Source organism: Myotis brandtii, unplaced genomic scaffold (genome assembly GCF_000412655.1).
Source record: "Myotis brandtii unplaced genomic scaffold, ASM41265v1 scaffold6, whole genome shotgun sequence".
Classification (NCBI taxonomy): Eukaryota; Metazoa; Chordata; class Mammalia; order Chiroptera; family Vespertilionidae; genus Myotis; species Myotis brandtii.
Window position 1 is genome coordinate 3,959,869 of NW_005370271.1, and position 17,061 is coordinate 3,976,929.

General features: G+C 45.3%; 1 protein-coding gene and 1 long non-coding RNA gene across 10 annotated transcripts in view; both read left to right on the forward strand.

Moving 5' to 3' along the window:
- Window positions 1–6: 6 nt before the first annotated feature.
- LOC102261038 (RB-associated KRAB zinc finger protein-like) overlaps window positions 7–17,061 on the forward strand; it is a 19,734-nt gene continuing 2,679 nt past the window's right edge. For 2 of the 9 annotated variants that reach the window (XR_001364650.1, XR_001364649.1), the window contains exons 1-5: window positions 7–405; window positions 846–904; window positions 6,237–6,363; window positions 7,149–7,244; window positions 16,620–17,013. Coding sequence is in view for 7 of the 9 variants with exons in the window: in XM_005879431.2 (XP_005879493.1) it covers window positions 890–904; window positions 6,237–6,363; window positions 7,149–7,244; window positions 9,654–11,566 (2,151 nt within the window). In the remaining 2 variants the exon portion in view is untranslated. The other 7 variants (XM_014550337.1, XM_005879431.2, XM_014550338.1 and 4 more) reach the window with 7 other exon arrangements.
- Window positions 13,467–15,756, forward strand: LOC106728355. Its single transcript, XR_001364651.1, has 2 exons — window positions 13,467–14,148; window positions 15,108–15,756. It is a non-coding gene; the product is annotated as an uncharacterized LOC106728355 (long non-coding RNA).

Genomic DNA, 17,061 nt, shown 5'->3' on the forward strand with positions numbered 1-17,061 from the left:
AGGAGCAGGCTGCCGGGAGCGGGCGCCCCCTGGACTGGGGACCTCCCTGTCTCCTGGCGGCCTCGGGGGTCCCAGCCTGGGCTCGTCGGTGCCCCTGCTCCCTGCACCCCCAACACCCCTTCCTCCGCCTCGCCCTCCCCAGGTTCCCAACGTCTCTAAACGTCCACCAGGACCTAGTTCACCGGCCTAAGCGTGTGCCCACTCCCCTCGGAGCTGCCTGTGCAGTCCCGGTGCCGCGGTTCGATGAGCCTGCAGGGGGCGTCCTGCTCCTCGGTGACAGCGGAAGAGATTGGGCCTGAGAAGGGCGGGACTTGGCCGGGTGTTCGCCTGTAGGTGGGACCGCGAACAGGACTCAGGCTCCCAGGGCAAGCGCTGTGCCCACTGTACTGCGGTTTTCTTAAGAGAGTAAGTGCAGCACTAACCAAGTCTTGTCAGATAAACAAAACCACGCCGTGATGCACATTTATCCCGTTTCTGAGAGCACATACTCTGTGTTCCTCTGTATTCCTTGATTTTTAACAATTGAAAGAAAAGTAAGAAAATAGGTCAACAGTGTAACAGGATTTCCACCACCACCACCCCCACCACCTTTTATTTAATGGTGGCCAACCTTTTGAAAACGGAGTCAGTGTTTATATTCACCAATGGGAGGAACCTGTCGGATTACCTCCATCCTTTTGGGGTGGCAATGGTTCTGGTGTGTCTCTCTGTCACCCTTGAGCCCTATCTGAGTGTTCACAGGGCATCATTTTATTGCGTTTTCTTTGGCGATTCTCATGCAAAAGGTTCCCGGCCACACAGGCCAGGGTACTCATGACTTCAATGACTTGCTTGTTCTCCCCTAGGTCCGCTGTTAACAACCTCCACACTTTTCCAAGAGCAGCAGAAAATGCATGAGTCCCAGGTGAGTTTTCCCACTTTGCTCTGTAAGACAGGTTGGGAAGTTTATAAGGATCCACACTTTAAACTGGGAACGTGGAGGTAGGTAAAAACTGTGTGAAAGGCAGTTCTGAGAGTGTCGGTGGGTCAGCACCAAGAATCTTTGTCGAATTCACGTGTCCAGGTAGTAGGATACTTTAGGGCGATTGAGGTTGAGCTGCAAATACGACCAATGCCCTTCACCATCTTAGGAAAAGGAAAATACCACCCACTGTGTGATTTGTATAGACTATAAGAGACTGTGTGATTTGTTAGTTGTGGGTTGTAAAGATTTACTAGGACTTGAGAATTTTTCTTTAATAATTTTTCTTTGATACAGTGTGGATAGCTTTTATAATAGCAACCAGGAAGTCATTGCAATATATGGCTTGTACTCGCTTTTGTAAGCATAGGGCCTCCTGCCCAAGAGAACAATATTTTGTTTTTTTCAGGCACCAAAATAATTGTGATCGAAATAGATACATTTCCATTGTTACTATTTAATCCAGGGATAACACCGAAGTCAAGGGGCACTGACCTGTTCGTCCTTTAGATGTTTCTGTTCATCTGTTTATTGGGTTGCCCAGCAAACAATACAAAAAGGTATTCTCTAGTAAGGGTGTCCTCGCTCCCCATTCCCGCTTCAGGCCTCAGGGCCTTGGCTTAGTCCTGCCCACTTGCCTGCGTCTGTTGGTGAAGATCAGCAGTGACCTAATTATAGTCGAGTCCTGTGGACATTTGCCGGTCCTTTTCCTCACGTGACATGCATCTGCCTTTGACATCTGTTTCTTCCAAATGATACTTTCTCCCTTTACTTGGCTTTAAAAAAAAATTGACCTGTATTTCTCTATGTGTCTCTGAAGGAAAAAGAGGCTTTCCCCAGGTGGGCGGGGATAATTCACAATACTGTCCTTTGTTATGTAAGATCCAGTGTCCAAATTTCAGTTTCCTAAATGTTTTTTTTAATTTGTTCTTTTCAATCACGATACAAATAGAGGCTATATGTTGCAGTTGGCCTCTTTTAATAATAACTTTCCCTGTATGTCTCGTGTCATTTCTTTGAAATTTGTTTTCTGAAGAAATTGGGTTGTGCCCTGGCCCGTGTGGCTCAATTGGTTGGGCGCTGAGAGGTCACTGGTGATTCCGGGTCAGGGCACATGCCTGGGTTGCGGGCTCAGTCCCCAGTGGGGGCATGCAGGAGGCAGCCGATTGACGTTTCTCTCTCCTTCTCTAAAAATCAATAAAAAGTCTTTAAAAACTGTTTAAAAAGTAAATTGGGTTGTTTATCCTCAGTTTCCCCAGTGTGGACTGTGCTGATTGCATTGCTGTCTGTTTTAACTTTGCTTTTCAAATCCCCTGCACTCCTGGTAAAGTTGGTAGTTAGGTCTGGGCATTTACTCAGGTTTAGGTTCAGTTCTTCGGGAAGACTGTGCTGCCCATGCCTTTGTCCTCTTCCCGCTGGAGCCCGTATTGCCTTCCTGTCTCGTCTTGTGATGTGAGCGTCTGTTGATTGATATCCGTTGCCCTGATCCACGAATTCACTATGAGAGACCAGATGGTGACAAGCTTCTTTACCGCTTCTTCTTCATTTATGCGCTGGGATACTCTTCTAAGAAGAACATCGCTCCGCTTGGCCCTGTGATTCATATGGGAAGGACAGTTTCCAAAGCACGGGGCCAGCTCCTGAGGGACAGGGCTTTGCATTTCAGTCTGTCGTCTCTATGAGCTCATGGGTTAAATGGATTTGGTAGATTGAAGTTGTTACTCTTTTTGATGTTTCAGTGGCCCATCTTTGAATCCCTTCACAGTAGTTCAGCACCTTTTTGAAACATTCCCTATGTATTTTAGAGTATTCTCTTCTATTCAACATTTTATTTTGAAAAACTTCAAATTTACAGAACAGTCACAAGGATTGTACAAGAACTCCATGTTCCTGCTGCTGAAATGGTCCAGTTTTTGACATTTTTTAACTTTTGCTGTATTATTTTCTCTCTGTGTGTATTACATTTTTTTCTGATTTATTTGAGAATGGGTGTCAGATGTCATGCCCCCTTAACCTGTATTTCAGATTTAACCTTCTAAGATCAAGAATATTCTCTTACATATTCCTGGCACAGTGACTGAATTTAGGAAGTTTAACATTGATATAATGCTTTTATCTAATCCACATTCACCTTTCGGTTTAGCCAGTTTCCCAGGATTTCCTGTTTTTAATTTCTGGTGGAGGCTGCAGTCCGGGATTGTGAATGACATTTAGCTCTTTCTCCTCTCCTTGGTCTCAGTTCTCCCCCGGCCCAGGCTGGGCCTCGCAGGCTCCTCAGTCTCAGTTCTCCCCCGGCCCAGGCTGGGCCTCGCAGGCCGGAGCTGTGGGGCCCACGCGTGCATCTCATGAATGGCTAGTGTTTCCCATTAAAGAAATTCCTGACTTTAAACTTGAGAGGACAGAAGCATACATATGTGTGCGTGCGAGCATGTGTGTGTCTGTATAAATTTAAAAAGTGTACATGTGTGCTTGTATGTGATTGAGATAGATATGTATATATGTATCACATACATATGCATATATCATATACTATGCACATTATAAGACTTTGTGTGTAAATATATACATATATTCATGTTAGTGAAGTATCAATCCATTTCTATTTTTTGAGGGTTTTCTTTGTTAAATTCAGTGTGCATTTTGAATATTCCCAGAGGCCTATTCAGCATCTTTGCAGATACAAGATTTTCCTTCTGATCCGTACTCTAGTGGTACATTATATTAATGGATTGCCAGGTATTAAACTAGTCTGAGTTCCTGGAATAAGTCCCATTTAGCTATTATATGTGATCTCTTCAATCTGGTATTGAGTTCTGTTGCTGATATTTTGTTTTGGATGTTTGTGTTGGTGTAAGTGATATTGGTATGCATGTTACTGACTGATGAAGCTGTCTTCTAACCCTACCCCTCCTGGCCTTGCGGACTAGCTTACGCCAGAAGGTTTCTACTTCCTCCCGGTGATTTGATAGCTCACCGGGCTGGTCCTTGGACTCTCCTGGGTGGACGTCCTGCTTTGCTGTCCGGCGGCTCTGCCTCCGCCGTCAGGGCAGCGCAGCTGTGGGACCCACAGTGGGGCCGGGTCAGCGGTCTAGACCTCTGTCGACACGGCCTTTGCAAATAGTAGGAGAATGGAGCTCCTTTACTGAGCACTTCCCTCCTGAAACCGGACTTAAATGTTTGCAGTTCCTCCAGCTGCTCCTTAGCAGCACTGGGCTCCGGCCTGCGGGTCTCCTGCAGCTCCCGTGGCCCGCGCTCCTCTTCGCTGGCGCTCGGGTTCAGTGGAGAACAGCGGTCACGCTGTAGGCGGCTTCTCGCTTTTCTGAAAGCACCTTAGAGTATCGTTAAGTGTCCATGATAGTTTGACTTGACACACAGTTCTAGGTTCAGAATCGTTTTCTTTTAAAAGTTGTCGGCTGTTCTCCAGGAGAAACAATGTCAGTTACTAAGGCTCAGGGGTATTTTTTCCTCGGTAATGTTTTGGATTTTCCCTCATCCTCTGGGCTATTTTATCAGGAAATTTCTCATCTCTGTCCTTCCGCCCAGTGTTCTCCTTTGGCTGTGAGATGGCCCCTTCCGAGTGCAGGCGAGCCTGAGCCTTCAGCTCAGGAACCAGTTTCCGCTCTGCCTTTAGCATTTCCTGTGGCTCCTCCACTTCCGTCTTCCTGAAAATGTTGAATCTGTTGCGCCTGGCTTTCTCCTCTCAGGTTTTCTTTCATCATTTCGGTTTCTGATTTTCTGAGAGTTTTCCTCACATATATTCTGTCTCATTTGTTATTCAAGCTTCTTACTTGAGGATCTTGAAAAATTCAATAACGCAGTCTCTAATTTCTAAGTATTCTCTGGTGGCTGTTTCTTAGCAAACTGTTCTCATTTATGGAAGCAATATGTTGCTTAATTTATTAAAAATATAAATCAATACAAAATGTAAATTTATTAAACTATAAATCAATATGAAGTTATATAAGATGCTTTCTTTATGAATTTGATTCTGTTGTGGTTGGGTTATTCATTTTGATGTTTATCTTTTATTTATACTGTTTCCCTCAGCTGCTGATTTTTGACGTTTTTAATTTCCGTTTTGGAGGTAATAATTGCTACCGCTAAGGTGAGCGTGTCGGCTATGAGCCCGTTTGGCTCCTCTCCCCTGTGTGGAGGGAAGGGCTGCAGCAGGGATGGGAGGGATATGTGTCTACTTCGGTTGGTATCACATCATTTTCCCCTCAATTTTTCATTGTGTAAAATACACATAACACAAAATTCGCTGTCTCCACCATCTTTAAATGCTGCAGTTCAGTGGCACTAATGCATCCACATGGTTGTGCGGCCATTACCGCCATCCGTCTCCAGAATGCTTCTCATCTTGCAAACCTGAAACTCCGTCCTTGTTAAACACGAACTCCCCATTCTCTCCAGCCCCCGGCAACCTCCCTCCTGCTGCCTGTCTGTGATCTGACTCCTCTAAGGGCCTCGTGTAAGGGGAATCATAGTGTTTGTGTCTTTGTGATTGGAGTATTTCACTTAGCATGTGTCCTTGAACTTCATGCATGTTGTACCACCTGTCAAAATGTCCTTCTTTTTAAGGCTGAATGATGTTCCATGTGTGCGCAGACTACGTCTTGCTTATCCATTCATCCGGTGATGGACACTTGGTTACCTCCCCATGTTAGCCGTTGCCGTTGGAATACTGCTGCTGTGCACAAGGGTGTACACATACCTCTTCAGTCCTTGCTTTCCGTTTTTTTGGTGTAGACCCAGAGGTGGGCTGCTGGGTCATGTGATCATTCTGTTTTTGAGTTTTTGAGGAGCCGTCATACTGTGTCCACAGCCGCTGCCCCACTTTACGCCCCAGCAGTGCACAGGCTGCAGGTTCTCCTCACTTGTATTTGGCTGAGCTGGCGTGCTCGGCTGCTTTATGGTGGGCTGGTTTCCTGAGCGTTGCCTCCAGGAAGGACACCACGTTCAGTGGAGAGAGTTGACTCTGTGTCCTGCTTTGCTCATTCCCTGCTGCCGCCGGATCCGGATGTGGCTTTCTGAGAGCAGGAGCGCAGCCTAGACTCAGATACTTCAATTGCAAAATCAGAAAACAGTTTATTTTTGGTTTGAGGGTTTTGTGTTTTTTTGACACAAGAAGGAACCCAAATGCCATGCGTTTCTGACATGGTTTCCCTCCCACAACCTGCAACATAAAAGGGTTACAGGGCTCCTGGTTGCCTTGACCAGTGAGCTCGGTAAGCTCTTGTCCACGTCCCCAATTCCCATCGCGCTGCCATTACAGGAGCCAGTGTCATTCAGGGACGTGGCCGTGGACTTCACCCAGGAGGAGTGGCAGCAGCTGGGCCCGGAGCAGAAGACCACCTACAGGGACGTGATGCTGGAGAACTACAGCCACCTCGTCTCCGTGGGTGAGCAGAGCGGCTCCCTGAACTGCTGCTGTGGGGGGGCTTCTGTTCAATGGCTTTATCCTCAAGTTTGAAGAAATAGGTGATAAGACCATTGAATTCCATCTGGGCACCAGGGAGCGTATTTGTTTTTTGGTTTTTTTAAAATATATTTGATTGATTTTTTACAGAGAGGAACGGAGAGGGATAGAGAGGTAGAAACATCAATTAGCTGCCTCTTGCACCCCCCCTACTGGGGATGTGCCCGAAACCAAGGTACATGCCCTTGGCCGGAATCGAACCTGGGACCTTTCAGTCCGCAGGCTGACGCTCTATCCACTGAGCCAAACCGGTTAGGGCCAGGGAGCGTATTTGTATCTCTGCTTCTCCATCAGAAAGTTCTAACTTTGGCCCTGGCTGGTGGGCTCAGTGGTTAGAGGTTGGCCTGTGCACTGGAGGGTTGTGGGTTCGATGCGTGGTCAAGGGCACATACCTGGGTTGCAGATTCAATCCCTGGCCCCTGTCAGGGTGTGTGTCTTAGGCAACCAATTGATGTGTCTCTCTCTCCCTGTCCCGTCCACCTTCTCTAAAAATCATATACCCAGCAGAGCCCAGGAGCCTGAGCTGCAAGAGGAAATGACAATAATTTGCTTCTTGCATGCATCGCTCTAATAACACCTTTTATTTATTTTAAAAAATAAATAAAACAAAAAAACGTTCTGCCTTTGATAAGGTGCAAAAGGCCACCTTACTGTGCAGCCTCCGAGGCAGGAGCAGCTGCTCCAAGCCCGTGTCCTTTCCCGCCACAGGGTACGACAGCGCCAAGCCCAGTGTGATCGTCAGGTTGGAGCAGGGAGAGGAGCCGTGGGGGGCAGAAGGTGGCTCTCCGTGCCAGGGTTGCCCAGGTGAGTTAGCAGAATATCCCACTTTCAGAAGTGGGCCCCCAGGCCTGCGGGAGTGCCAGGCGGCGTCTCGGTGCCTGATGCCCAGGTCACAGCTCGGGGACCCAGAGGGCGCTCTCCTTCCCGCACGTGTCCAGTTTCTTTGTGGTGTCCACGTGATTTCCACGCTGAGGAGCCGGTCCCTCCTCTGGCTCTTGAATTCTCAGTGACTAACCTACTCCCCTTACCACAGATTCCCCTTTGCAGGCATTCAGAAGCCTGACAGAATCTCCTCGAGACTCTCATGTTCTTCCACCTTCACTTTCTCTCCTTCCTTGTGAAATGCCTCAGGCTCGTGTTCTGTCCCCAGGTTCCCTGCCCGCCCCGTGCACTCACAGGCCAGCTCCGTGTCCTCTCCCGGAGCTCCGAGGCCAGCCACCCCCAGGGCGTGTGCTTGTGCTGTTGGAGGAGCTGACTCCTCCCCAGCTGCGCCCCTGGCTGATCTGGGGTCGCGACACTGGCCGGCTCCTCCTTCCCCATCACTCGCTCCTGTTGTCTGTCTGCTGCTCCTGTGTGCACAGCAGCCATTCGGGAAGGGTGTCTCATCAGCGGGTTCGGTTCACCCTCTTGCCTTCCTCAGGAGTGCTGACCCTGGACCTGCTTTCCACACCTTTACTTTCCTTTGGATCCTTAAAAGGGTTCCTGTAGTCCCCACTGTTAGGACTTTGAACTTGTATTTATGCTGCGGATCCAGCTGACACCTAACCCTTCACCTGTGGTCCAGCGGACGCTTCCCTGACAGATGCCAGTGCCAGCGCGACCGCCGCTTCCTCCCTTCTCAGAAAGAGCCCCCAGGTCACCGGTGCTGTGGTCTTGCCCGCCTCCCTTTGCTTATGGCATGTACAGTGTGAACAGGAACATGACAGGCTCGCGGGTGGCAAGGAGCCAGCTTGCTGGAGCAGCGGGGGTTTGGGCAAGCCCAGTGCAGTGCTGGTTTGAACGGATGCTGTGAATCCAGTCAATGAAAAATCTTACTGGTGAATGGCAACGTCTCAGATTTTTCCTGTTTGTATTTGGGGCTTTGGGCTCAGGATGTTACAGGTTTCAGAGCAGATTCTAGGTATTGCGGTGAGCGTGGGTGAGAGTGGCTAATAGTAGTTTAGAGGATCCCATAATCTGTAAGATGCCTAGATAGAAGTTCCTACTTTAGGGGCAACTTTTGGAATCTGATATTTAAGGTTTTACACCAAATGAAACCCAGGAGTGTGGGAACTCTTATTTGTATTGAGAATTGAGCTATGGTGTTGTGTCAGGGACATGACTGGTTTTAGGAAGTTTAAATCAGAAAATTGAAAGAGAATTAATGGTGAAACTTAATGAGCATTTGTTTTGTGTCCAACCATTCTAAGCAGATGACATGTGCTAATGAAATCAGTCTGTTCCCCACCCTGTGGTTAGGCACTATTGCCCACATTTCAGTGAGTGAGCCCGCATCACAGCTAAGTCACTTGCTCAAGGTCCTCAGCTTGTAACGTATTGTGTTGGGATTCCAGTGCTCCTGACCACTGTGCTCTGCTGTGCAGACAGGTTCAGTGAGTGATAATAAGACTGCAAACCCTTCAGAGAGCTGATCTTCCTGGAAGGCCTCTTGCCGTCGGTCTTTCTTATGTCTTTGGGACATTTATGTGCCAGGGAACTTTCCTTCCTGGTGACTGTGATCAAGGCGAGGGAGTTGGGGCCCTGGTTGTGGGACTGTCTCTAAACATGAGGAAAATGGAGCTTTTAGACTGTTCTTTTGGATTTCTGTGCAGAATAGAACGGCAAAGATTTTGAAAGGAGCTCTGCTAGTGAGGATGTTACTATGGTAATCTTGTTGTGGAGTGATATTTTACAGTTTAATATAAAATTAATATAATCTATTTCTCCCAAGCGTCATCCATCCTTGAATGTTTCCTTTGAATATACATGTAGTCGTTATTCTCCCACTGCCTCTATTTACTCTGCCTGGATCTAGCACTCTTTCAATGCCTTTGTTCTCTGCTCACCACTTGTGCTTGTTTATTTTACCTTTTATACCAGTGTTTTGAACATATTTGTAAAGTAACAAAGCTACTTGTATTCAAAGTGAATTTATCCTTCCTTTATCCACTAACACTGAGTCCTATCCCACCCTTATCCTTTCCCCATGACTCCCCTAGCTCTACTTGTGTGTGTGTGTGTGTGTGTGTCTGTGTGTCTGTGTCTGTCTGTCTGTCTGTCTTTAATGACAAATCAAGGGGAAAAGAGGATTATACACTTGTAGTTATTTTTTATTTGTGGAAATTGGCCTAAAAGCCAAGAGTTAACCCTACAATAGGGTACTTGAGTACCACTTCTATTCTGTAGCTGGTACATTCAGATTCACAAGGTTTATTTAACTTTATTCCTTTTCAGAAAAAATCAAGAAAGTTGATGATGTATTAGAAAGAATCCAAGAAAATGAAGATGAACGTTCAAGGCAAACTTACTATATCAATAGTAAAACTTTAATTGAAGAGAGAGAGAATACATTTGATAAAACTGATAAAACTTGTAACACAGAAGCAAACTTTGTTCCTTCAAGCATATCTCATAGTTGTGTCTCTTGTGGAAAAATTGTAGACTCTAGTTCAGAATTAATTATTAGTGATGGAAGCTATGCAAGAAAGAAGTCTGATGAGTGTAGTGAATGTGGAAAAACACACCATGGAGAGAAACCTTATGAATTGAATCAAAATGGGGAAGGTTTTTCTCAAAATGAAGAAAGTATTCTTCAGAAAATTAATATTTTAGAGAAACCCTTTGAGTATAATGAATGCATGGAAGCCTTAAACAATGAAACTCATAAGAGAGCTTATATCAGGGAGAAGCCCTGTGAGTGGAGTGATTCTGGACCAGACTTTCTCCAGATGTCAAATTTTAATATGTACCAGAGATCACAGATGGAACTGAAGCCCTTTGAATGCAGTGAATGTGGGAAATCCTTCTGTAAAAAGTCAAAATTCATTATACATCAGAGGGCTCACACAGGAGAGAAACCTTATGCGTGCAATGTATGTGGCAAATCCTTCAGCCAAAAGGGAACCCTCACTGTACATCGGAGATCACACTTAGAGGAGAAACCCTATAAATGTAACGAGTGTGGGAAAACCTTCTGTCAGAAGTTACATCTCACTCAACATTTGAGAACTCATTCAGGAGAAAAACCCTATGAATGTAGTGAATGTGGCAAAACCTTCTGCCAGAAGACGCATCTCACCCTCCACCAGAGAAATCATTCAGGGGAGAGACCCTATCCGTGCAATGAGTGTGGGAAATCCTTCTCCCGCAAGTCAGCCCTCAGTGACCATCAGAGAACACACACAGGAGAGAAACTCTATAAATGTAATGAATGTGGGAAGTCCTACTACCGAAAATCTACCCTTATTACACATCAGAGAACACACACAGGAGAGAAACCTTATCAATGTAGTGAGTGTGGAAAATTCTTTTCTCGAGTGTCATACCTCACTATACATTATAGAAGCCATTTAGAAGAGAAACCCTATGAGTGTAATGAGTGTGGCAAAACCTTCAATTTGAATTCAGCCTTCATTAGACATCGGAAAGTACACACGGATGAGAAACCCCTTGAATGTAGTGAATGTGGAAAGTTTTCTCAGTTCTCATATCTTAATGACCATCATACAACTCCTTTAGGAGAGAAACCCTATCAATGTAATGAATGTGGGAGAACTTTCCTTGAAAATTCAGCCTTTGACGGACACCAGTCAATTCCAGAAGGAGAGAAATCCTATGAATGTAATATATGTGGAAAATTGTTCTCTGATTTGTCATACTACACTGTACATTATAGAAGTCATTCAGAAGAGAAGCCCTACGGATGTAGCGAATGTGGGAAAACCTTCTCCCATAATTCATCCCTCTTTAGACACCAGAGAGTACACACAGGAGAGAAGCCCTATGAGTGTTATGAATGTGGAAAGTTCTTTTCTCAGAAGTCGTATCTCACCATACATCATAGAATTCATTCAGGAGAGAAGCCTTACGAATGTAGTAAATGTGGAAAAGTCTTCTCTCGGATGTCAAACCTCACTGTACATTATAGAAGCCATTCAGGAGAGAAACCCTATGAATGTAATGAATGTGGAAAAGTCTTTTCCCAGAAGTCGTACCTCACCGTGCATTACAGAACTCATTCAGGAGAGAAGCCCTATGAATGTAATGAATGTGGGAAAAAATTCCACCACAGATCAGCCTTCAACAGCCACCAGAGAATCCATAGGCGGGGGAATGTGAATGTACTCAGTGAGGGAAATCTCCTGTGAAAGTCAGACGTCGTTTTAGAAAAACCCTCTGAATAATGACTTGGAGTCAGATATCATGATCTGAGAGTTCATATGTTTGAATGGGGGAAAACATTCAGACATTAGGTTCATTTTCATCTGACTTTTCACAGAGGAGAGTCTCTAAGAAGGCAACAGGAAAAAATGCCTTCAGAACATGCTACAACTCATTGGACACTAGATAATTTATACAGGAGTCAATTTTATAAATATTTAATATTTATTTTGGATTAAAGTTGTATTTACATATCAGGGAGTCATACCAAGGCAAAGTCTGTCAAAATTGATAAATGTGGAAAAATATTTTGTCTTGGAAATTGTTATACCAAAAGCCATATTTCTGATGTAAAATCACATGTTTATAGGAAAGATATCAGAAGCTATCACCTCTAAACCTTTATTGTATAAAACGAGTTTTCAAACCATCAGGACTTGATAATAAGGTCAGTAGCATTAAATACTTATATGGAAGTTTCTATCATGTTTTAAAAATGCAATCTAATAATTCTATGCAAGTTTGGATTTGAATAATTTATGAAAAGGCAGTATTCTTATTTGAGTATTAAAATGGCAAAATGTTGGTGAGATGTTTGACAGGTACAGAATAGTTTAGTGCATAAGTTTCTATTCTTTTGATGCACTTATAAATGGGTTTCTAATAAATGCCTCACCAATAGTGATTTTTGTATTTTTCAACTACATTTGAGCAAGAAAAGGTTTTAAAACATACTATTTTCATAAACAATAGTTAAGGACAACTCTGCGGCTCTTACTCTATAAAATATGCCCAGCGCTCATCCCACTCCTGTTTTTTAACCCATACGTTTGACTGTGCAGTGTGCCAGTATTATGTAATTCAGAAACGTTATCTATACTTTTATTTGATATGAATACAGTGTCATTATTTTGTGCACTGCCCCTTATTTCCAGTATTTTGGAAAAATTAATACAATTTCTAGCAGACATTTTTTTATTAACTCGATGTCCTTGCTCCTCTCTTGCCTTGATGTAAGAATTTGGTGTCTATCATTTCTTAACATGACTCAGAGGGTAAGTCCTGATTAGTCTAAACCAATCGTGATAATCCATTTTGATTGCCTGTAGCTCTTTCATAGTGGTTGTATGACCCCGTCCTGGGCAGACAGAGTGATCAGATGTGTCTTACTCCAGGAAGGGGAGGGTTTAATAATCAAAAATCAGTAACCGTGACACCACATGAAGGAAAGTAATCTAGCAGGCAAGAAACGAATGTGGTGACATTGCTATTCACCTGTGTTCTTAGCAAACTGGGTAGAAAGGAGCTTCTTTAGTGGGATACAGAGTATCCTACACTTCAGTCAGCAACATGCTTAGTGGTGAAATATTGAAAGTTTTCTCCCAAGATAACAAAAACAGACAGGATATCTACTATCACTAATTTTATTCAGTATTAGTGACCTGGTGCACTGATTCGTGCACATTGAAAGGAAATTAATTAGAAGGTGGTTGAGACAGGCCGGACACACCCTGGAGCCAACCTCCTGTGGTCCCTCCTGACATCTGCAGAGTGAGCAGGGTCCCTCCAGCAGGTGGGGTCCCTCGGCCTGGCCTGAAGGGATCGGGCTGAAACCGGCTCGCCGACATCCCCCAAGGGGTCCCAGAGTGTGAGAGCACTCTGCAAAGTTGCTGTCGTACATGGTATGGAACGCAAACGCAAGTGTGCAGTAAACCAGATTCGGGGCAACAGTGCCCCAGCAAAAGCATAACCCACGGCCCAAAGTGGAATCGCGTGGCCCCCAGAGGAATTGGGCTCCCCCTCTCTGGTTTCAGGGTGCGTCACCTGAGAACTGCTACTGTCAAGTCACTGCAGTTCAGCAGTTCCTGTGTTGAGCATCTACCCCCTGGTGGTCAGTGCGCATCATAGCAACCGGTCGGATGGGTGGAGGGACACTTAGCATATTAGCCTTTTATATATAGGTAATTGGGCAGAAGGACCTAGCCAAGAAAGTGAATGAAGTGAAACTTCTATTGTAAATGACGATTTTGTATGTAGAAAAGTCTGAGAATTATACAGATAATTAGAATTAATGAGTAAAGTCAGCAAGGTCCCTGCATACAAACTCATTATGAAAAATTGCTTTAATATACCAGCAGTAAACATAGAAAATGAAAAATTTGGAAGCAATACCACTTACAGTAGCATCAAAAATCCTCAAGTGCCTAGGGGAAAGCTTACCTCACCATGCTTTCAAGGTAAAAACAAAAACAACTGCAAAACAGAGAGATATACCTGGCTCATGAGTTCCAGGACAGTTCCTCCATGTGGTCCTCCCATCCACCCCCTGAAATAGTTAGTGAAAAGCATGGGAAAGCATCACGTGCGGGCAAGAATGTGAGGAACAGGAAGTCCATGCTGCCGCTGGCGTTGCCAATTGCTAGGACCATTTTAGAAAGCCAGCACTTCAAGCCGAAGGCTTTTCCCAAACCGAGCAGAAACGTCAGGATGTCCACCAAAGGACATGGACTGGAATGTCCATGGTGTAGAACGCAAAACCCAGAGCTCTCTGAAGGCATATGTGCAGTAGGTGAATGAACTGCCGACATCCCCCAAGGGGTCCCAGAGTGTGAGAGCACTCTGCAAAGTTGCTGTCGTACATGGTATGGAATGCAAACGCAAGTGTGCAGTAAACCAGATTCGGGGCAACAGTGCCCCAGCAAAAGCATAACCCACGGCCCAAAGTGGAATCGCGTGGCCCCCAGAGGAATTGGGCTCCCCCTCTCTGGTTTCAGGGTGCGTCACCTGAGAACTGCTACTGTCAAGTCACTGCAGTTCAGCAGTTCCTGTGTTGAGCATCTACCCCCTGGTGGTCAGTGCGCATCATAGCAACCGGTCGGATGGGTGGAGGGACACTTAGCATATTAGCCTTTTATATATAGGTAATTGGGCAGAAGGACCTAGCCAAGAAAGTGAATGAAGTGAAACTTCTATTGTAAATGACGATTTTGTATGTAGAAAAGTCTGAGAATTATACAGATAATTAGAATTAATGAGTAAAGTCAGCAAGGTCCCTGCATACAAATTCATTATGAAAAATTGCTTTAATATACCAGCAGTAAACATAGAAAATGAAAAATTTGGAAGCAATACCGCTTACAGTAGCATCAAAAATCCTCAAGTGCCTAGGGGAAAGCTTACCTAACCATGCTTTCAAGGTAAAAACAAAAACAACTGCAAAACAGAGAGATATACCTGGCTCATGAGTTCCAGGACAGTTCCTCCATGTGGTCCTCCCATCCACCCCCTGAAATAGTTAGTGAAAAGCATGGGAAAGCATCACGTGCGGGCAAGAATGTGAGGAACAGGACGTCCATGCTGCCGCTGGCGTTGCCAATTGCTAGACCCATTTTGGAAAGCCAGCACTTCAAGCCAATGCTTTTCCCAAACCGAGCAGAAACGTCGGGATGTCCACCAAAGGACATGGACTGGAATGTCCGTGGTGTAGAACGCAAAACCCAAAGCTCTCTGAAGGCATATGTGCAGTAGGTGAATGAACTTCAGTGGTGTATTTCCACTCAGAATGCTGTAAAGCAGAGAATTAACACACCATGATGGCAGCTTAGTTTCACAAATACGGTCAAATGACAATCCAGACAAAAGCGAACATCGTGTGTGATTCCTACTTACAATAGGAGCAGGCAAACTGGTCTATGCACTTAGACAACAGGAGACCTTTTGGCCTGGGCACAGGCTGGGGGGGGCGGGGTTCACTGGTGATGCGCGTTCTATTTGAAATGTGGGTGCTGAATATCCCAGCGTTGTGTGCACGCGGGATATGTGTGTTGTGTGTCTGCATGTGTGTAGACTTCCATAAAAAGTTTTAAAATCTCAGATGTCTACCATTTCTGTTGCTCAGCACTCTTGCCATATTTTTCTAGATGAGTATGAATATGCTGCAGAACAGGAAGTACATGGTAGATTTTGCATAATTCTGTGCAGGAAATACTCTTTATAGTAGTTTCCATTGCAACTGCTAAAATTTCCTACACTGTGACCATAAAGCTTAATTACTATAATGTATATTTTAAGTAAAATATTTGAAAGGTGACGGGTCATTGCATATTTTGTCATCCTACCCTTTGCATATATGAATGGGTCTGAACTGCCTCTTCAATAAAAAACTAATGTGTGTAAACGTTTCCTATTTTCTCAAATTGTTGTTCACACTTCCGAGAACAGGGTGCATCCTTTCCCCATCACAGAGGTGACCTTTCTTTGAGGTAAATAAATATAGTGGTCAGTTTGATTTGATGGAAAAATGTATATTTAAAAGGTTTCAGGTAACCCTTTCAGTACACAGTTATCAGCACCAATGTGAGTAAAGGAAAAAGTTAACTAAGACTTTGCACCATAAAAAATATATAGGTAGAGCTTTTGCCCTAGCCAGTTTGGCTCAGTGGATAGAGCGTTGGCCTGTAGACTGAAGGGTCCTGGGTTCAAGTCCAGTCAAGGGCACATGCCCGGCTGGATCCCCAGTAGGGGGCGTGCAGGAGGCAGCGATCAATGATTCTCTCTCATTGATGTTTCTCTCTTCCCTTCCTCTCTGAAATCAATAAAAAATATATATATTTTTAAAATAGAGCTCTTGATTGGGCTCAGCTGATGGCACAGATGACATTTGCTGGAGCGTGTACTTGGTTTTTTTCTCACCTTCCCCTACTCCCTGAGCGGGAAGTGTGAACAGAGGAGCTGCGCCCCCTGCTGGGGGAGGGGTCAGCGGCGGGATCAGGTCTGATCCCCGCATTGGCTGCCTGTTCCTGGTCCAACTTACCCACGAGGCGCGTGGTCCCGCAAGGCCGCTGCTCCTTCCACACAGCCCACTCCTGACATCATGAGGGTCCCTTGCCCATCCCCATATTTGCTACTGCCCAACTTGGGGTCAGTTAACCTTTCCAGTTTGTCTCTAAAGTCTCTGAAATGGATCAAAAAACAATGCAGACCGCTTATGACTGAGGACAAAAGTTCACCCACTGTTCTGCTCCGTCCCAAATTATGCAGAAATGTCGCCCACGTGGCCTTCACAGAGGGGAAATGAGTGACCTACAGGCTCCCCAAGTTAAACCAGATGCCGCCGCAGAGAAACGAAGCATAATGTGCAGTCCCTCCTCCCAACTGCCTCAGTGGCAGGCGCGGCAAAGAATTCCCCTTCACACGAAGGAGTGTATAGCTCCTGGCAAATTGGTGAACTGCCATTGACTTGCTGCCTTGTGAGCCAAGGGAGTGGAGTGGAAACAATATCAAAACTCCCAGAGGGAAGGCTCTCAGTGGAGAAGATGTAGCACCTGGGAGTGAAGAAACGTGCGAACAGCGTGGCGTCTGCTGAGCAGAACTTGGAAAATGCACCCTTTTCTCCACGCATGCGCCCGTCAAGTCACTGCGGCCCTGCGGACGGGTGGACCCGGAGGAGGAGCGCTTGCTCAGTGCTGCGCCCCCGCGCGTG